The sequence below is a fragment of the Drosophila albomicans genome, chromosome 2R, assembly GCF_009650485.2.
Source record: "Drosophila albomicans strain 15112-1751.03 chromosome 2R, ASM965048v2, whole genome shotgun sequence".
Taxonomy (NCBI): Eukaryota; Metazoa; Arthropoda; class Insecta; order Diptera; family Drosophilidae; genus Drosophila; species Drosophila albomicans.
Window position 1 is genome coordinate 5,704,422 of NC_047631.2, and position 22,489 is coordinate 5,726,910.

General features: G+C 37.3%; 2 protein-coding genes and 1 long non-coding RNA gene across 5 annotated transcripts in view; 2 read left to right on the forward strand and 1 right to left on the reverse strand.

Moving 5' to 3' along the window:
• The window catches only part of LOC117576295 (heparan-sulfate 6-O-sulfotransferase 3-B), an 87,684-nt gene that overhangs the window by 52,706 nt on the left and 12,489 nt on the right, over nt 1-22,489 (forward strand). The window lies entirely within an intron of this gene.
• LOC127566023 (uncharacterized) lies at nt 7,417-8,855 on the forward strand. Its single transcript, XR_007955361.1, has 2 exons — nt 7,417-7,527; nt 7,578-8,855. It is a non-coding gene; the product is annotated as an uncharacterized LOC127566023 (long non-coding RNA).
• On the reverse strand, nt 17,721-18,300 carry LOC117576298 (uncharacterized). Its single transcript, XM_034260953.2, has 2 exons — nt 18,080-18,300; nt 17,721-18,025 (listed from the first exon to the last, which is right to left on the reverse strand). The coding sequence occupies exons 1-2, from the start codon at nt 18,238-18,240 to the stop codon at nt 17,833-17,835; spliced, it is 354 nt and encodes a 117-aa protein (XP_034116844.2). The 5' UTR covers nt 18,241-18,300; the 3' UTR covers nt 17,721-17,832.

Here is a 22,489-nt window from a genome sequence, read left to right on the forward strand (position 1 = left end):
ATTGTTTGATGACAATTATAATACTGGCTTCCCTTGTAAACTGTCAAACTTCTGAATAAAGTGCTTGCGATGCTGTTTTCCCAATACTTTACTAGAAAGGTATCCGCAATGTAAAATTATTTTGTACAACTTAAGCGAAATTATTGAATTGTTGAAAAATAAAACAGGGTATTACTTAGTCCGAAAATGGGATATTCTGCAAAATGGTGGACATTTTATTGTCAAAGTTTACTTCAAGCTAATGCGAGTTCTTTTGTCTTTATACTTTTGAGTTGAAAGTCACGTTCTTATTATTATTATTTTGCTTTTGGGTGCAAAAAATATAGAAAAATAAAAGAGAAAATCAATTGGGCCCATATTGAGTTAATGTCATTTAGACTTCCGTTTCCGCTGGCACAAGGACATTAACAAACAATTGTCAAACACGCACACGCACACACACTCGCAGTCGTAGTCGCACTCGCACATATTCACTCACTTACATACACTTACGCTCATGTGACACTCAAGGCTGAAGTGTGACAATGTGGCATATGATCCCGACAGGCCCAGGCACTTGCATAAATGTATAAGTAGACAATTTTAGAGGCATTATATATGCCAAACCACACTACTCTGGTATGTGTGCGTGCGACTTGTGTCTGCCATATATGACAAGCTATGTGCGAGTATGTGTGTGTGTGTGAGTGTGCGCAACCACTTTAAACACAATCTAATGTCAACAAGACAGTAAGAAAGCGAGAGAGAAAGCGAGAAAATCAACTACATGCAGTGGGGAATGGAGAACAGAATGGTTCATATTGCATATGTGAGGAGCCACCATCGTCTTATAAATGTGGTTTAACATCCATTGGCTTGTTGTAAGCAAGTATGCGGTGCCAAGTACTCAGACTGTGGCATGGTTTCGAGGTTTCTTGACTTGCGTGCGTATCAATGAAGTTGTTAGTCGAGTGCCTCTTCCTGTCTCCTCTTCCTTTGCGCCGCTTCCGTTCTGCTTCCTTTTCTCGTTGTAAATTTGAGAGTGTGTTTGTGTGTGAGACTGTCGTTGACTTTATTGGATTATCAGGCAAATTTGATAGTATTCCATTATTTTCTGCACTTGCACATTGAGTTTGCTTGTAAACTTAAATGGTTTTGCCTGAATAAGTTTTTCAAACATATTTATTTGCACATGGCTTCGATATTACATAAATGGGGTTTCACATGTGATTGCGACTTAAATTTCTATTTGAATCGGATTTAACAGTCTGAGAAATTGCCAGGAGAAATCTCAGTTTAAATTGAGTAAAGTGACTGCTAAGATGTAGTATATACGAATAATTGAGCTTAAAAGTTAATCTATTTATTAAATGTTATAAGGCTTATATATTTGAAAGCATTTTATGTATTAAGGAGATCCTCTTTTTCTTCTTTTAGTATAGAAACCAAAGCTAGATTTCACTTCCAAAGCAACTAAACTATCTACTAAGTTCTTGCTTTAATCTTTAATTATTTACACAATTCATTTTGCGTAGTTTGGGCATGAATATATCAAGTAGAGCAACTTACCTCATGTATTTATGAAGGAAATTAAATGCTTTGAATTTGGTAAATCTTTACTCAATCAGAAAACAGAGCATTAAAAATGTAAACATGCGAAATGGATTTAAACGAAAAGCTTTTGCTCAATATTCGCAATTCCCATTAGACCCCAGATGACTACCAAATGTAGCAAGCGGCGATGCAGCCAGCTGCGTTCAAAGCTTAGACGTAACATAACGGAAAATAGAACAGAACAGCAACAGAAACTAAAAACAATGCAAAACAATTGACGTGCCACAATGCGACTGAAGGAGGAACACACTCACACGTACCTCGGGGTAAATACCGGCAAACAGATCCACAGAGGGGGACGACCCAAGAGTGAAAATTGGGCGCAACTAGAACGGGGACAGAGAGATGTTGAGACAGACAGACAGACGGAGAGAGACGATGCTTCTCCAAACGCTTCGTTTTAATTGTTGAACCACAGAAGTGCTTACATTTAGCCGGAGGGCAGCAGCAGCTGTATGAGGAACTTGGCATGTTAGATGGAAAGCAACCAAAACCCAGCAAGTGCCAAATGGGCGCACATTTCTATTCTGGTTGCAGTTTGTTTGCCTAACCCACATACAACGCTCGACAGTTTTGTAGTTCGTAGTCCGCAGTCCGCAGTCTGCAGACTGCAGTCTAGAGGCGAAATCAACTTGAGCTGAATTCTAATTTAGACACCAATTTTCCATCTACGTAACGGCAAAAGACATAAATAAATAAAGTCCAAATTAAAAACGAAAGCAAACACTAAATCCGACTACACTGCAGGAGCAGAAGATGCCGTTTACCTTTTCAGCCAAATCCAGCCAAAGGCGCACAATTTGAGGGCGGTGCTAAATCACTGGAAAACAACACGGACACACTGACAGAGAGAAAACAACACGACCAGCATGCAAATCAGTTCCAAAAGCGCAAAAGGTGTAACAGCACAAATCCCAATTTCCAATCGAATTTTGTAGCTAACTCGTAAAGATGCGACAAACAAATATACCACATATTTATTTTCTTGTGCAGTGCAACGTGAATCGTAACTTTTCTAGATAACTAGCGCAATAGAGGATTCAAGCTTAAACTACGGTAAAGCAGGTGATCGAAATTTAAGATAACGGAGAATTTCCAATGCACGACTTATTCCTTTTTATACCCGCTACCAATAGGGTAGAAGGAGATGTATTATAACTTTGTGCCGGCAGGAAATGTATCTAACAGGTAGAAAGAGACATCTCCGACCTTATAAAGTTTATATATTCTTGATCAGCGTCAATGGCCGATACGATCTAGCCATGTCCGTCTGTGTGTCTGTCCGTCTGTCCGTATGAATACATTGACCTCAGAGACTATAAGAGATAGAGCTATAATTTTTTTCGACATCATTTGTTATGTTTGCACGCAGATCAAGTTTGATTCAAATTTTTGCCACGCCCGTCTGTGCCGTCTATGGTATATTTTGAATATAGTACTATATCAATATACCAAATATACCATTTGGCATATTTTAGTATTTTTGTAGTATATTTCGGGTATATTTTGAGAATAATACCGTAATATTTATTCAAAATGGGTAGCGGGTATCTCACAATCGAGCACACTCGACTGTAGCTGTTGTACTTGTTATTATTTACAGTGGCGATCTGATTTTGATTTTAAATATAAATTTAGAAAATCATCGCAATCAAAAATGAATGTAAATTATTTACTGAGCAACTGAAAAGACAATAATAATAATTGAATAGATTTTTAATGAGTAGACCGTCTATCAGCTGCTTAGTAAACATCCAAGTTCAGATTGCATGAATCTATTCATTCTTATATATATTTATAGTCTTTAACTGATTTTGAAGTAGTTTTTAAGCGCACTAATTGAAACAAGTAAAAAAGCTATAGTTGAGTGTGCTCGACTGTGAGATATCCTATGCCCATTTTGAGCAAAAGTAAAACAGTGAGGTATTATCTGAAAATAAACCAAATTAATATATCACTAAAATACAAAAAAATACTGAAGGCTACATTTAAAATATACCTTAGAGTACGAAACATACCAGATTGTCAGCCAAAGCTGATAAAACCCGATTTTCAGTGGTTTTTTGTCATACAAAAGAAAATAATAGAAAAGTAGTTTACGAGCGGGCTAATTGAATAAAGTTTCGAATGAACAGCCCCACATTTAGCTGCTTAGAAGGCATTTAAGTTGTCTCGTTACGTGATGTTTGGTCCACATCGAAATGCAATTGGGAGCAGATTTGGGCCGCATGCAAATGGCGCACTTGACGCAATAAATTTACGCGTTTGCACGTTGCAGGTGACTCTGCGTTCGAGACTCTCGTTTATTTGTGCTAACAATTTTAGTCGGCCCGCCCATTTCTCTTCCCTTTTTTGTTTTTTCGACTTTCCTCTTTTTGTTTTTTTTTTTTTTTTTTGCACAGCCAATTTGCTGCTCAATTGCACCCAGCACACAGATTGCCAAGCAGAGAGCTGCAGCTTGCAGCTACAGTTGTCTGGCTGCTGCCTGTTTTGCATAAGTTTTGACAGCTCTGCAGCAGCGTGTGTCGCTGTCGCCTGTTTGTAAGCTAGCATGCTGCTAACGAAGTCATTCAGCGTTTGTGCCAACGTGACAAAGCGCCCCAGCCTGAAAAAGAGGCAAAGAAATTGGCCAACCAAATTCCGTGGCAAGTTCAACCCGGCACGAGGCAGCGTTCATTATGTTTGTTGTGTGCAGTCATCTCTTGGCTTTATCGCAGCCTCTTTTACTGTACGTCGACTATATGCGTGTGTGTGTTCGCTTTTGTGCGTGTGTGTGGTTAGAGTTAGTGCAGGAGCTTGATTTATGTTGCCAATCAGACATTTTGCTTGTGGTTGGCATCCGTGCAGCTCTGGTGCGTACAGGATTTGATTTGTTACTCATACGCCACGTAAACAACGTCGCAAATGCGTTTTCCCTGTGCCGCTGCAGCCATAGAGCTTTAGTTCATATTTTTGCTGCAGGACAGCTTAAGCGATTTATACCTCAAATGAACTACATTGCAATCACATAAACCAGAAATTTGTTGAGCCGAAAAGGCGAAATGGAGCTGATAACACAAAAACGGTTTTAAATGCTATTGACAGTGTCTTTTATTGTTGCAATTCATTGCAAAGCTAATACTTGTTGGGAATTCTTACCTAATTGATTGATCGATGACTCATTATTATTATGATTGACTCTTCCCAATTGCAGTTATCAACAGGTCAAAATAAAATTACTTAATAGCAAACTACTTTTAATCAATTCAATTCACACAATATACAAACAAAATATAAAACGAAGTTCTCTTTTTCTCTTAGATACTCAATTTCAACCTTTGCTTTAACGAATCTTAAATAAAATTCATGAGTAGATTTAAAGCACAAAACAAAAGAGATGTTGAGCTTGGATATTCTACCTTTCAGATAAAGTACAAGCAAATAACGTTAAGTCGAGTCCATAATTCAAGTTGTGAGGATGATAGTCGAAGCTGGAGCTGGCAACCTTTTTCTTAGCACTTTTTCATTTTGCTTGCCAAGAGTTTGCACTTTACTTGCCACATTTTACAGCATTGAACAGCAAAAAAGTATTAGATTAGCTTCCATTGGGGAAGGAAAGTTATCACTTTGGCAACAGAAGAATGTAATGCAAAAAAAGGTTTAAGCAAATGATATTAAACTAAATTCCATCTATTTATTTTGCTTTAGTTTTGTTTGCTCTACCTTGTGGCATGTGGTGCATTTTGATTAAGTATACTTACCAGATATTATGTATACATTAGAATATACTGTGTTTGTATATGAGGGGAGATTCTATATATGACCGAGACGCACGCTATTTGTAGATAATTCGAGTGGCATCTGTCACGTTTACTCGCATGGGCGCGCGTGTGATGAATACTTGGCAATTAGGCATCCTCTCTGACAACGCCGTGTCTGGTTTGTTGTGTCGTCCTTTCGTGTGTTGACACAACAACCAACACAACAACAACCACCATCAGGATGAAATCAGTTAGGACAACGTTGTCGTCAATTCCGGCTATTGCTAGATTTCGCATTCTAATAGCGATTCCGGGTCGAACAAAAATGAGGAAGAGCATTCACTTCTCCTTTTCCACATAGATATTTTATTTATTTGCTTTGCTGATTTTCGTAATTTCTAACTCTGCGCTACGTACATGTGTGTATGGCGAATACGTGCTGAAAATACTTAAATAGTTAAACAGTTTTTAGTTGACATATTGTAGACAAAAAAGCCAAAGAGCGTAAATGCTTGGAAATTTGTCTAATTTGAGTCCCAATTATGTGACATATGGACTTTGTCAACTTGCTGCACTGAAGTGTTGTCAAGAAACATCATAGTCATATTGTCAAATCATTTAACTAATTTAAACATTCAGAAGTAACACTCCTTTCTCTTTCTCTTGCAGGTATGTTGAATGGACGAGCGTTAAGTTGAGTTAAATCCACTAGGCATATATTTGCCACTCTACAATTGTATGCCACACAGCGATGCTGATGGCGGGAAGTGGTAAAGTTAAAGGCTTAAGCCGGAGAGAATCGCATCACGTACCCTTGTGACGCAGTGCATTTGTAGATTTGAATGCTGTAGAGAAGCGCGTGCCACAGCAATTGATAATAATGTGCAAGGGCAGGAGAAGGTTGAGAGCAGACGGAGAACAGCGATGATGATGATAAAGAGGGAGCTGAGGGAACAGTTAGTGGTGCACATCACGCAACTGCTAAACTGTTGGGTAATTCAATTTGTGGTTAAACGCAAGTTAGTCGTAAGCAAGCAGCAGAACACAAGAACAACGACAACAGCAGCACTCGCACTCTCATTCCTGCACCTACAATCAGTTGGTTACGCACACACAGCTTGAATAATGGGCTAAAAGGCAGCAAGCAGCAGACAGCAGACTAAAGTCGTCTTGGCAACGTATAATTGTGGAATAGAAATAACGCAAGTTTCAGCCAAAAGTAAAGCGAGAGAAAGAGTCAAAACAAAAATAGAAAACCAAGTTGTCGACTCAATTTGAAGGGTGTGTGTGTGTGTGTGTATGATTGTGGGTGTGTGCGTACGTTTATAGAAACCGGAGAACAAACAACGAGCAGAGTTTGAGCCAACACTAAAATACCAAAAATGCACCAGCAACGCATTCTCTGATCCACTTGGCAACCCGAAACTCAAACCCAATCCGAATCGCTTCGTGGTTGTAGTTGTCGTTGTTATTTTTTGGGCGCTCAAGCGATTTACTTGTTCGCTTTTCTTCTTTTTTAGTTTTGGTTTTTTGCATGCATTTTGTATTTGTATTCCCTTTGGTAGTGCAACATGACGTATGAGTAATGGCTTTGGCCTGTGCACGCTTTTGTTGCTGTTTATTTTGCGGTTGCATTGCTTTCAACAACATGTGCGAGTGTTCAAGTACTCTCTATATGTATGTGTAAAAGAGCATTTATTTTTTACTATTTGTTATGCCAAATTGGTTTGTTTAAATTGAATATGCCAAACTCGCAGTTAAAAAAGATTTAGATGCAATATATTTACATTAAAGAGGCGTTTGCTAATTGTTCACTGGAAAGTGGAAACATTTCTGAAATTATATTTTAACCGACATCCAAGAATTGACTGTAAATAACCCAAAGGCATGCGCTGTGACTTAATCTGCCACATAATTCAAATCCACGGCACCACAAAGGGATCCGCAGCACAAAAAAAAGGGAAACCCAGAAGCCATAGTCAGTAAATTATTTGCAAAAACCAAAACGAAAACTTGAGGAAAAAACCCGAAAGTCAAGTCAAGATTTTGTTGGCGCAAAGTTTTGAGCAGAAACTGCTAAGTATTATGCTTTTTGTTTCTGGATCTATTCCAGCGTTTAGCTAACGCGCTTTGTGCCAAAAACAGAGCACAAACGTCACGCCCACTTTCAGTTACTGCCGCCCCCGAAGTGCTGGTAAGAGTGCTACTTCATATTTATATAATAACTTTATGTTTATGTTGTAGCTTTTTGAGCATTTTGCAATAGCAACAACTCCAACGAACGGCATGTGGAATGCCTGAGAAAGTTGCTTGGTAAAACAACCCAAGGGGAAAGCAGGAGCAGCAGCAGCTACAGCAGCTTTCCAAAGCAGTGTCTGAGCAAGTAACGCGCACAGATGTAGCATAAATACACATTGTACTCGGAGCACAACAAAGGCGCCATGGCTGACGCGAAAGGCGAGCAGCGAACGGCGAATAGCGAACAGCGTCTAAAGTTGATTTCTTAATGTTTAGCCAGCAACTTTTGCTGTTTGTCTTCCCGCTGCAAAATGGCAACAGTAGCAAACGACGATATGGCAAACACAAACACACACAGTCGCAGCACACATACAAACTTATCCGCAAAGACAGTCATGCTCTGACACTCGCACTCACACTAAGAGTTACACTCTCTCCCACACTTGCTCACTTGTACACTTCAGCTCATCTCACATGCGTGTAGACAAGTCAAACTTGACTCAAAAGCAACGAAATGCGAGCATTGGCATCAAACTTGCCCAAGGCAATTTACACTGAAGCTGTTTATTTTGAAACACTTGCCAGGACATCGCAAGCGCTGAATTCCATCTCACAAACTCTGGGACACAGGACGCGGCCAATACAAAAAGGCAAAAGGCAATGAGCTAATATTTGTACATTGCTGGGGCTCAAAATGGCGCCGATATATTCGAAGCGGATGCGGAAATGTGCATTATTTGGTATTTCTCTGTTTGTCCGTCCCACACACACACACTCACTTTACCCCACACTTATGTGTGTGTCTTCATTGTATGTGATGTCACGACTTCTCATTCAATTTGACATGCCGCATTTTCAAGTTAATTAAATTTTATTTTTGTGGGCTTTTCATGGAATGGAATGGAGGTAAAATTGCTCTTGATCAGCGTCAATTAACAAATCATTTCCTCTGTTTGTATTTCAAGAACTAAGCTAGAACTGTTCGTATGAATTTGTTACAGTACTCATTGGTGTGACAATTACATATTTCCGACTTCATTAAGTAGATGTATAACATATAATAGTGTTGAGTAATTCACGAACGATTTAAATAAACTAATCAGAAAAATGAATGAACTTAATAAGTTAACCATCTTTTTTTGTTTCTTCATTTGTTCATGTTTGCTTTTCAGTTCATTCTTGTTCCACTATTCACTTTATTACGTACTTGTTCACATATAGGTTTTTGATTATTAGTTATTTTAGTGGTTGGTTGTTTTAGGGTGACGAATTTATAACAATAAATTTTGAAGTAAAAAATACAAAAACTTTTTATAATAAATCAAAACGTATTTGATATTAAAAACTAAGAACGTCACCAAAAAAATCAAATAGGAACGATTAAAGAACAAAATTAACGACCTATTTTACTGATCGAAAATTAACGAAAAAATTACTCGGGTGGTTGAACACAGACTAATATATAAAATACGGGTGAAGTTTATCAAATTGTTCAGTGTCGACACTTTAGAAACAGTTCTTAGTAAGCATTATGCAGTTATTATCAATTAATTAATTTACAATTCTTTTGCATGTAGCCTGTATCTTAGGCATAAAGATATGAATAATTTCTTATCTCTTGCAATTTATACCATGCATTCTCATTTCAACACGAACATTGGTAATCCGATCTAAGCTGGAGAGCTCTCCATTTAAAATGATACCCAGCTGTTGAGTAACAATTTCTTGGCATTTTTGCAAATTTCCTCAAAGCGTTTTACACAAGTTTACCCCAATTAGTCGCAACCAAGACAATGTAACAAAGGCAGGAGCAGGGAACGAGAAAAAGACCCTCATCAACCGCAACAGAAAGTGGCACTGTGAAGATTTATATTAAACTCAAACTGTATATAGGGACAAATTGCCCTGGCGCTAAGCGACTAAAACTAATTAAAAACCGAAACTTTTACCTGAGCCCGGAAAAACTATTCTAATAGAAAATACGCGAGGAAAACTCCCTAAGCGCCAATAGTCCGCCCCCTAACAACTTTACAGACCGACAACAATGGAGGCCAATTTTGAAGGCAAGTCGTACAACAAAGTTATACAATAATCCCGGCTAACTATCCAAAAAGCAAATACAAACAAAACAAAAACTCAAAAACCGAAACTATGTAAAGTTTTTAATCAAACCAACGGCAAATCAAAGCACGTTGAACTTTACAACATACCATACACAGACAGACATACATATATGAGACAAAAAGTAAGTTCACGAAATGAAGCAAAAGGTTACAAAAAAAAATATATATCGCATGGCAAGCCAATTAAAATTTGCTGCGGGCTCACACGTCGTATGCGTAACGTTGACGGCCACAAAACGTTTTGGGGCGTTTGTGGCATTTAAGTGAGCGCAGCAGTTTATTAAAATTTCGCGAAAAACTTTTAATTTAGAGCCGAACCACACAGAACAGTACAGAGCACACCGAAATCCGTGCGGACATTGTGGGCGTGGCCAAATTGTTGGTGTAAAGTTGCTCGTAAGGGCCTGCAAAATTTACCACTTTTCTCTCTATTAAAATAAAACAAAATTCTCATTTTGTAGTGAATATTTTTGATAAAATTTTCTGCCAGGAGGAACTATTATTTTTGCAACCAACATTTTTGTACGTTGAAGTATGAAAAGTTTCACAACTGTGAGATACTTCAGTACATTTCCGTTTCCGTTATGTACTCGCACTCTAAGTTGAGGCCCAAAAGTTTCATGCTCTTTTGAATATCAACCCGGATAAAGTTGCCTTGGCTATCAAATTTCGAAGTCCGTCAAATGCAGAACCACTCGAAGGAAGTTTTTGCACAGTATTTTCATAGCTTTTTTTTTGCTAACTTTTAACAATATGGATCTAAGAATAACATAAATGCGACTTGTCAAAAGTTTACTTGTGTCCATTCGGAATACAAGGGTAGAAAATTTGCAGAGTGTTTGACGCATATTGACTTTAATTTGAATGGGTTTTTAGGATATTATTATTATGAAATGTGCTTAGAGCGAATGCTTAATTTAGCTTTTCATATTAACAACTTGTTTTATACTTCGAAGCATGAAAGCGGCTTGAACTAATGAATAAGTTTTAGTTGGAAACGAGTAAAATCTGCAACATACATACATGCAATTTTCCCTTCAACTCAATATAATTTGCAAAAGTAATTAAAGACATGAATTGCTTAATTTACAAGGATAAAATCTTCATCTCCGTGCTACGCAGCATACAACTGAATATTAAGACACAAATTACAAAATTTATGAAATCGAGTCCTTGTGGGCTTATGGCGACTAATCAGTAAACTGAAGATTTATGCTCGCATTGTATTAAATGCGCATTGCGCATCCACACTTGTCCTCAAATAAAGGCTTCGAGCATGTGAAAAACACATTAATTAATCACTTTTGACACGGCGACGACTTTGTCTTCGGCTTACGAGTAATTCATCAAAAAAACACAGTGTTTTAATTACTTTTAATTACATCAGGAGCCAAGTGGCTTTTTGCTCCATATGCGTAGCATATCAGAAAAATGTATCGATGAGGGGTGTATTAGTTGAATAAAGCGATAGCTTTAAAATATGAAAACAAAAATAAATATTGCTGAACTTATTTTATTGAATATTTTAAATAGTTTATTTGCAAACGGAAGGTTAGTTTTTATATATGTATTTAATTTGATTTGTTCTCTTTTAATTTGTTCTTAAATATATTTCACAACTGTTTTCCGTTTTTCCTATGCTAGCGTCTTTACAGTGACGTATTTTTTTTAAATCGACTCTGATTTACATATCGATTTCATTCTCTCGATTATTCGATAGACCAGGGCTGGAACTTCATATAATGTTGGAATATAAATATTCTAGGGTATTGGAAATTCTACAACATCAAAAGCATATATATTTCACGCTTTAATAAATGTATGTATATATCTATCTTATTCCCAAGGCTTATTATTATTATGTTCATTGGGATCTCACTGCGGTTATTTGAGTGAATATATGTATGTGTGTGTTTGTGTATATGGGAGTGTAGGCAGATGGAAAAATTGACGCCGAGACAGCTCATTTGCTACCACCTTTTTTCAGTTTTTCTTCTTTTTTTTTTTGTTCTATTTTGTTACGGATTTACTTATTGGATTTGGGACTTTGTGCTGATGCAGCAATGGGATTTATTTGGTATCTGTCTCACTTGCTATACGCTAGCAAAGCATATAATTAGGTTTTCTACTTGATATAGGACACAGGCGAATGTACATATACTTACTTACTACATAGTATGTTATTTGTGTACTGTGGCAAGTAAATGGTAAGTGTGGCCAGTTCATTGGCTGTTGGGGCACCTGTCACAATGGTAACCGTCGTTTCTTTATGCAAATGCTGCTTGAGCTAAAATAGCATACAACACGTGGGGTCACGTGCGTGATTCACCTTTTGGACCCCAAGCTCCTCACTCCATTCGCATTAAAGCGAAATGTTCCAGTCTTCACCTATACAACGTATTCAAATGCATATTGATTCTGTGGTCCAGTGTGATGGCTACAATCTGTGTGGTTCGTTGTCTGTCTGTCTGCCTGGCAGTCTGTTTACAAGTGCCTGGATCATGATACGCATCAGCAAGCAACCTTATACACAGTACAAAGTAGTTCACCTAACGGCAACTACAACAAGAAGAACAAGAAGCATAGGAGAAACCGCAGTCAGCCAATTCCCCAACCACGATAGAGCCAAGCGTAAATTGTCAGGACTCAGGACTCAGGACTGCTTGGAATCAAGGAACCTCAAGGATATGTGAGAGTGTATAAGCATAGCAAATAGCAAATCCCAGTTAAAACACACAAAAGAAATAGAAAGCAACAAAGAATTTGCATATTTTCCTTCTCGTTTTTCACTTTGTGTTTGTGTTCTCTCTAAGGAGGCCCCAAGCAACTGATAATGCTAAAAGGACCTTTGGCTTGTTAATGACAAAAATACATGTGCATTTGGAAAGGAAATCAGGACTAGGCCACAAATGAAAACTGGTATTTTTTTGTGTAAGGAACTCACACATTGTCCTCACATACATACTCGCAGATTATGCTTCTCATTTCGACTGAATATATCAATATTGAATGGGATTTTGGGGATTTTTCGTTTGTTACACAAAGAACATTTGCAGGCCTCGGTAAAATCTCGACAGATTAAAGTCGCTCTGCAAAATGAGGAATTGAAACTGTGCGCGAAAGTGGAAGTACAAAAAGTCGAGAACATTTTTGAAATAAATTCTTAAAAATTATGTAGCTAAGAATAAATCCTCTTAGATTAAATGTTTAGCCACTTGAGCTTTAAAGTCGGCCAGATTTTATATACAATACATCTGGAATACAGTAGATTGCCAATTTCGTATTACCAACTTTTACAAAGTGGAAAGGCAGAGCCAAAAATGATGTTTCCTCGTTCAGCTTATCAATAACATCCAATTAACATCACATAGTCTCATCATCACCGCTTGTGCAAACTCAAACTTTGATTTTCCACTCGAATGTCCATAAGGCAGCAAGCTAATTGCATTTTGAGGATAGCTTCATTTTCGCCAGAAAATCACAAATGAAGCATGCCTTTTACTACTCAAATACAGGCAACGTGCGTTTCAATAAATCAAAAATCTACTGAAATTGTAGAGCTCAGCCATCTCTGTGTTTGGCTCTCTGAAATTTACGCACTCACAAACACGTATCCGATAAAACACACGCACACACATATGTGCAGATTCTGTAAACAAAAGGGAAATGGAGAAATGCAGAAAAGCAGAAAAGGAGCGAATCTACAAGCGTTGCATAGTTGCCCTGCGAAGAAAAAGTGACGGTCCACTTCGATGAGGCTGCCAATGGGGCATGCCACAACACGCCGCATACAAAATTGAATTTCAATAGCATCGTCACAATAATTGTCAAGCCAGCATGTGTTGCATACTTGAAGGCGACAGCGCACTGTGCACTATTTGCCATGGTTTCATTCTATAGGCACTCTTTGGAGTCCCATTGTTGTCTTTATACCCAGTACTCGCAAAATCAGATGGGTATATGCAATGACACATATACTTGCGCTAAATACAGTTCGTACAGGATATTTTTGGGGCCAATGTCGCATCTCAAGACAACTGCACTTTATCCGGCGTTACATTTGTTGTTGCTTACAGGCAACAACACGAAACCATTAACGCCCTCCAGTTGCGTCGAAGTCAGCAACAGAAGCGGCAAGAATAGTCGGTGGCACGCAGAGCGTTGCATTTGGCATACGTGTAAATCGTAAATATCCGGCACAGAACGATATGAAAGCTGTGGCAAGGGCAGCACCCTACGACTACGGCTCAGTGCGGCAATAACAAAAGACAGAGAGCGAGAGACGCCACTTGGGCATTACAATACAGTTTGCGGATACAATCGAGCGATTGTCTATATGGAAATACGAGTACTTCTATATGCAAAAATACGAATCAATGCGAATGTGTGTGTGGCATCATTGTGGCTGCGATGCGAACTTTATAGTGCAGTACAATTGTGCCAACAGAAGAAATTCGCAATTTTATACAGCAATTTGAACCGGTAACGGATTTTTCCTAACCATAACTGCTGCCTAAAGTCCTTTGGAAGTGGGCAAGCGCTTAATGAATGCGTATTAACTTGACACTGGCTTTATTTCGACCTAAACGCTATTAAAAAAGCAACAATAAGAGCGTTATTGTCTTTAAAATATATCGAATTAATACCGAAAAAATACAAGACTAATAAAAAACTGACTTCATTTTCGATAAGATTAAAAATCAGTGCGGTATTATTGTTAAAATATTCAAATTTAATATGTATATTGAAATGCATTTCATGTATCAATACACAAAAGCATTCATATTATATCATACGAAATTGTCAACTAAAGCAATTAAAGCTCCGATAGCTACAGCTGTTTGTTCCATATTAAATTATTTCATGAATAACTTCTAAGTTTCGCACTTATCACATTGATTAGAGTGTGTGCATGGTCGGAAGTGTCTCAAAAAGCTAAAAACAATATTAATCTACATGCAGCCATAACAAGTGATTTACACATAAGATGGTATCTCGATATTTTATATTATCTGAAATCTACACAGAGAAAAAATCTTAATTTAATACTTTTTCGATCTTAAAAGAAACAATATTGAAATAAGACTTTTAAGTTGAAACAATCTTAAAATCTTCTTGAAACAAGATTATAATCTTGAATTCCAAAATTGGAGAATATAGATTTTTGTAGATTTTCGATCTTGATTAAAGAATAAACCTTTTTAGATCAATTTTGTCATATCTTGATTCAAGATATTATTCTTGATTTTATCACGTTTTTTCTTTCTGTCGAAGATGGTTCCTTCTGCATGTTATTTTCATTTGCTGTTGGCATAAAGACTGATTACCCTTCTACCTTATGATTAGCGGATATAATTATATGCTTTTTGAACTGTCAAATCTTGTTTGCATTGTAGCAAATAATCTGAAGTTCACCTCATTTCCATTATTGTCCAAGAGCAACGATGCAAATTTTCTTTCTCCATAAATTTCTGGAAAGCCATTAACAACCCATCATTTTACTAATTTGCATATTTGACAAGACATCACGTGACCAGGTAAAAAATGTATTGTATGGATACGAGACCCATGTCCGTTACTTTTTACTCCTCGCATTCTATAGAAAATACGAATTGGAATCTTTGCTGACATTCTCTCATGCTGATGTTGACGCGAATGCGAATGTGAATGCGGTTGCTTATTGTCAACGGGTGTAATTTTCACACTGCTGCATTTGATGCGACTGCTTCGCTTCTGTTGCCTTCAGCAATTTCTGCTATCCAATCTGCTACTCTTTGTCTAAGTCTCCGTCTCCGTCTCCTGCTTTCCATTCCTTTCCTATCTTGCCTAGCTGGGGGCTTTGGTGCTCATGCTTGATTTGATTGCGCTGCTCCTCGGATGACATATCTTTTTGTTTCCGTTTCTCTCATCTTCCCTTGGTTATTTAGACTTTGATACTGCATTTTTGCATGATATTCGTAATATTCATAAATATTTATGAAGCAACAAAACAAAGAGGTGCTGTCAGAGATATGAGATGCATTTAAAGACACATTCTCTCTTGTCCGTCCCATTGGCAAATATAATCACGCAAAAAGGAATAACAATTAAAAACACTTATACAAATACAAAAGACTCGTATGCTGTTGGTAAAATGCTTTAAATTTAATGCAAAAAGCCAATTTCCACCCACATGCAGATGAAACATTTTGCGGTGCAAAAATTCATGTCGAAAATACAACGTTCAAAACATTTTCAATTTGTGGTGCAACTGAGTGTGTGAGTGAGTGAGTGTGCGTGGGTGTGTATGTGTGTGTGTGCAAATTTGAAAACCACATCGAGTACAAAAAAGGTTTATTGCCACTTTGTATCAATAAATATATACAATATATGGAAAGGAAATAAAAAAGCCAATGCACGTACTTTGATTTACCCTTTAAAATGGCTTAGTCCAAATCGGGTTGTCGAGCTCTGAGCGATAATTTAAAACATTATACACACATATATAGAGTGCATACAGAGTATTCAAACATAGTTGAAGTTAAGTCTGCTTAATTTTCTATTTTTGCATGCCGAAAAATATGCTTTGATTTGCGATTGCTGACAATCTGTCGATTTCATTTGTATGCGTGTTCATGTGTGCTTTGCTGAAAGTTTTGCAGTCAGAATGCCAATTTGATTAGTTGCAAATAGTTGTTTGCGGCCTGCCACGAATCTTTTGCGAAAAATTAAAAAAATATTAAAAAATTCTCTCTTTGGCATCGAATTTGACAACTTTTCGCAGAGTCATCTTATTTGATTGCCATGATACTGCAAGTTAAATAAAACCCAATTACTTCACTATTTCTATAAAAAAAAAGCATGAGATAATTTAGAACTCTCAAGCAACAAAAAGTTAAGTATACACAGTGCGTATATAGAAAGTACTTATTTGATTTAAACCAAATGTCTGACATACTTTTAGAGCTTGCCACTAAATAAAGTCTGTTAACATCTCTTCCATTTTCGGGTTTTTGTCTGCTACATTTTATAGCTGCTAAAAGAATTGAGGGCAATGACAACAGTTGTCGGAAACTTGGCTTGTGTTTTGCTTTTTGTCCCCACGCCACATAAAAGTCGGAGCTGCAATTACAAAAATTGTAACGAATTGACTTTTTCACGCACTGCATTATTTTGCTGTGCTGTAACAAGTTGCAAGTTTTATTCAAGCGCAAATATTAAATTTGTCTTGGTATTGAGGTGGTGGTGTGTCTCTGTTAAGGTTTCCCCTTTAATAATGTTTAGTAACGCCAACAATAACAATAACAATAAGCAAGCCATCAGAAGTGACTAAAAGCGTATCTGCGAGATACCAATCATAAATTTGGACTGCACAAAGTAAACTACTACTCAGATGTTGTCGTTCGTCTTCTTCCATAAATTATTTCATATTTCATTTCCCTTTGCGTGCTGCACAGTACCACAATATAAACATTGAAATAAATGTGTCGGAGCACTGTCAAATGTATGCGAACTGTCTGCCTGTCTGCCCCGCGGCGTTGCAATGAAATGCCAGCGTTTTTTTTCCTCCCGTTGCAATGAGCCAAGCCTCAATGCGGGGCCAAAGTAAACATAATAACACCAACTGCAACTTGAATTTCTTTGCGGCCCTTGCTTTAACTCATCCATAGACTTCTGTTAGCCAGATGCAAGCCAAATGTATATACTCTTAAATTGTTGCTAGTAAAATGAGAAATGTCGCCAGAACTTCCCATGTAACTGTGTCAAGTCTTTGATCTTTTTCTTGGTACGTTTCAGTTTAATTTGAGTACATAGTGGTCAGACATCTATTCCCTTATGTATGTGTGTTGTGTATTCGTTCTTTTGTAGGTGGAAAATATCATATCGTTCTTAATAAATTGACATCAAAGATTTTCAAACACGCCACAACTTTTCGAATAATTACAATCAATTACACACAAATATTCTTATCTAGGTTCTATTGTCTTGGCTATCAGTTATTGTCAATGCACACGTAAGCGTGTGGAATAGTCTTCCAGCACTTAACTTTAATATTGACAATTATATTTTCAATTTAATTTAATTAATATATTCTCTCTCTTTGCAGGTAATTTCGGATGCTCAACAATGAAATTGTAATTATAACTAATTAGTGAGTACTACTGTATTTTTTCTCCAGTTGCACAATAGAACCAGTCATCTACTTGTTTAAAGCACACGCCTCCTGGTCGTCTTTGATTGTAGGCATCTTTAACTTCTGCACTGAGTTTACCGGGTCTGCCACTTGGCAAAAAGAACCACAGATCGTAGGTTGGATTGTAGGCCAACTGAAGCACTTCATCTGAAGATTCACTATAAGAAAATTACACTTTGAAGTCGCTTTCGGTTTTTGTAAATTTCACTCACCTTTGTATTGCTGAAATGGCAGTTATTGCCAGAACGAAAAAGAGAATCGCAACGAGCGTTTTAGCCATTTTAGCTGTTAACTGTTTACCTTGCGTTTCACGACTGTCAGCGCATTCAGCTGCTGACTTGATATATAAGGCCAGTTTGGGGCCTAATCTCATATTGTAAATAGTTTCTAGTTTGTTATTAACAAATTGTTGTGCATTTTTGTTTATCAGTAGTTGACGTATGACGAAATTCTAATGCACTGACAGAAAATGCAATTAACTTAAAATATTTTTTTCGATGTTATTTAGTTATGCAATCAACGTACTCAAAACTATTTTTACTCTTGGCACACATGATGTCCACCCTTTGTGTCTAGACGCTTTCGTCTTTACTCGTGGTTTTTACGGTTAATGTCCTGCGGTTCTTGTCACATACTTGATAAACATCCTTTAGAAAAGCCAGTTAGCCCTTTATTTCATGACAAGGATTCTTAATTATGAGCAACATGAAGTTAATCGCACTTGAGTTTTATGCTTTATAGTAATTTCACACATGAACATGTAAAATATTGAACATTTTGTGTACTTTTTACATGCAGCTTATTGACTATATATATACTCTTTTATATGCATGGATAATAACAAACAATAACTTCGAATTGCAATTGAAATTAAAGTCAGTCTGCTTCTGTTGACAATAGATATACTTAAAGGGTTTTGTTTTTGTTTAACAATAACAACACTGATAGGGTATTTTATGATCGACACGCGCTGAAAAGCTTCACATTGTTGATATTGCATGCCATTTTGTCGACGTCATTTAAATTGTATTTATTTAACATTTTACAATTATTCCTGTCGAATTTTACATTTTGCAAGCATAAAGACAATTCAATTTGCAGCTTCATTTTATTTTCTTTTCATATTTTGCGGTTATTTGTTTATCAGTTTGTGTCACGTGATTGCTGTAAGTTGACGCCGAAAAAGGGCGTAAACATTTCAACAAAAAATGCTTTAATAGTATGAGTGGCTTTATTATTTAATATTTTTGATAAGGCAACATTTATATGTGGATTCTAAGCTAAAAGCTTTTGGAATATGAGAAAAATTTATTGAATAAACACTTGGAATAAACACATTATGAGCTCTGAAAGGCGCCATATACTAGTTGTTGAGTAAATAAATAAACACAAAAGGGAGTAAGTCAAACAAAAGGGTCCACAAGTTTGTCTGTGTTAGTATGCGTGTTCGGGTGTGTGTGTGTATGTGTGTAAAACAATTGTTAGCAAACCATCAACAACAACAATAAAGACAATTGTGTGCATGTTTTCTGGATTTTTGTGTGTGCTACTTTAGTTATGCGCCTACATACATGTGTATGTATATATGAGTATTTGTTTTTCCTATGCCACGCCCCCTTGACATTATGCTAGCACATATCTTAACATTCTATGTCTTTCTCTATGCTTTCATTTGTCATGATTTGTTGCGGCCTTGCATGCAATAGCATAATAAGCCAAGCGAACACATTGACACAAAGTCTGCCAACTGTCCTCCTCCCCCTTTTCCCCGCCTCCTGTCCTGTCCAATTCGCACCGAGGGAAGTGGCAGTTAGCACTCATGCGGATCGTTGCACGAGTTGCTGCACGACTCGCCTCCATTGTTGTGTCACATTGTTGCACATGTAAAACAGCAGCAGCTGAAGCAGCAGCAGCAACAACAACAACAACAGCTGGGGGCAGAGTACGTGTCTGGCATGCATCTAAAAGTTTGTGTGTGCTCGGATCTTGTTTATGGCAACAACAAATATGCATTCTGTGTTTCAAAATTTAATTAAATTATAATTGGACACTTTGTGCATATGTACGATAGTCGGTTTTCAGTTTCCATTTATATCAAATCTCAATTAAGTTACCTCTAACTGGCCAGTTTTGTTCACCCCACAATGGACAAACATTTTCCGCCAAAACTAAAGCTTCTAAGCAAACCACAAACGCTGTAGCTCTCGCTCTCGCTCTCGTTCTCATTGTTGTTGTTGTTGCAGGCATCAGCATCAGGATGGCGTATACGTAATGCGTTAAACGACTTGTCTAGCCTATTGTCCTCGAAAGCCTAAGAAAACAAATCCCCACGGGCATAACAGCAGCCTCAACAACAGCAAATGCTGCTTCTGCTGTCCAAAAGATTAGCTAGCATTTGATTAAAGTGCGAACATTTACAAAAAAAAAGAGTCGAGCACAATGGGACCCATGAAATCAAATCAAATCAGCTAAAAAAAAAACAACGAAAAGATAAATAAACTGAGGCTAACAAAGGCATGGCTAAAACCCAGGCCGTTTGTCGTTTTCCGCACAAGGCGAGTAGGTTTTTGCTCCATTTCAATCAGCATTTTTCAGGCACCAAAAACAAAAACAACATAAAAGAAAACATCAAGGAAATGACATTGTGGAAAAACATTTGACCATGTCACACAAAATTGAATTTGGTCCTCAAACAAGACAAAAAGTCAAATTTAAAGACTCACCGTTTTTAACCTACTAGAAAAACACACTTGAAAGCGTTACATAATTTTTGTGATTCAAGAGCTACTAATTTATTAAAGTAATTGGGTAATAAAAATTAATTAAACTCCTGGAATATTTCACAGTTCACGCTGATTACATTTTTAAATATTGAGGGTGGATCAGCTCTTTAACTTTATTCTAGACTTCCTTAAATTGTTTTTAAAGCCCTTGTAAAGACCCTTGTCATTGTGTGTTATGACAGATGGTTAAAAGAAATAGTCTCGATGGATTTTTGTATATGAAGTAAGTTACATTTCCAAAGCCTAGTGGATTACCTTACTATGATTTACTACTCCCAGGTTGCAAACAACAAAAACAATACTATTTTCATGTTTTTGTTGCGCAATATCAGCTTATAAGGAAGAAATCCCATTTCATTTAAATTTACGCAAGAACTTGTGTGTTATAAAAGAAAATACGCAAGTGACGCAAAAAAATCGAAAAAGTGGAGTTCAAAAAGTCCACTTAACAAGAAAATTGTTTGTATAAGCTGGCGTTGAATTAAAACCTTATGGCCGCTGCTTGTTAAGGCATAAAGCCAAGTTTCTGAGCAGCTGGATATATCGTATATATACATGCTTATATCTGAGAACGAATTTCACATACTTTGCACATTTTTATGACCCTGTGAAGAAAGCGCCCCGAACCCCAACTGTCGCCAATTATGTGTACACACCTCCACAATTTGTTGACCAGGTTTACGAGCATTAAATAAAGAATTTTTTCAGTTATAAAAAGAACAATTAAATTGCTTCGACCAGCACTGCGTCTTCAAATTTATTCGACATTTACTTAAATTCTAACTGAAGGAAAATAACTAGAAAATGGTGAAGCATTGATTTGCTTTATCATCGTTTTCAAGCCATTTCACTTCATTTACTTCTTGGAAACTCACTGCAAAACCGAAACAATGTCAAATGACGGAGCAATAAGTGATAAATATAAGAGTTCACGAGTCCACAGGATTGGCCAGAATCGTCCCTAGCCTTCATCATCATCATCATCGTCGTCGCCATCATTATCATGAGAATGTTCAGTATCAGTTGTGCTTCATTGTGTTTGATTTGGTTGAGTCGGGCTGCTGTTATCGCATGTTAACACTTCATAGGAAATGCTTGCCTGGTCCTTGCTTCATCATTGCAATGACCTTTATATAACTGAGCGACTCCTTTTGGCCTCTTTTTGCACCCAGAGATCCTTGGGGCCAATACGCTTAGTTAGCTGTTGGCCTAGCCAAACCACACACAAATACACACACACACTCCAACACCCCAAAAGCCGCATTTACACCCACCCCCTCATCAGCCAGCTTCTGCGTGCAAAATGTCAAAATATATTTTAGTTGAATTTATGGTCATTGACCAAAAGCGCCGGACAGCTAGCAAGCCAGGACTCTCCACAGTTATTCAGCTCTCTTATGTCCTAGGCAAGGGGATTTTCTCATGTCCGTATGTCCGTATCTACGTGTTTACGTGTGTGTGTTGTTGCTTGTGTCTTTGCTTATTTTCGGGATTTACACCATCCACACTCTGAGTCGTGCATTTCGTCCAGCGTCTAAACTGAAAATATTATGCTACATTTCATTAGGGAGCACACACGCACACATTCCAGAGCGGATGAAGCGAGTTTGCCTTGAATGTTTTACAGCCACTTAAAATAGATTAGCTTTCAACGTTGTTCTTTAAAAAATAATAAATTACTTGCCATAATTTCTGGTTGGCCTTTTTCTCCTGCAACTGGCTGGTCTAGCATTTGGGTCTGCAAATAATAGAAAATCCATTGAAAACATAAGCAACTGTCAATGATTTAATGCCTGAAATCACAACCATTCACACACACACACACACAGTTTGATAAAT

Excerpts from the sequence above, each read along its gene's own strand:
- LOC117576298 (XM_034260953.2), bottom strand. The coding sequence starts at position 18,240 with ATGAGATTAGGCCCCAAACTGGCCTTATATATCAAGTCAGCAGCTGAA. Across the intron at positions 18,026-18,079 it reads GCCATTTCAGCAATACAAAG|TGAATCTTCAGATGAAGTGC; the intron begins GTGAGTGAAATT and ends ATTTTCTTATAG.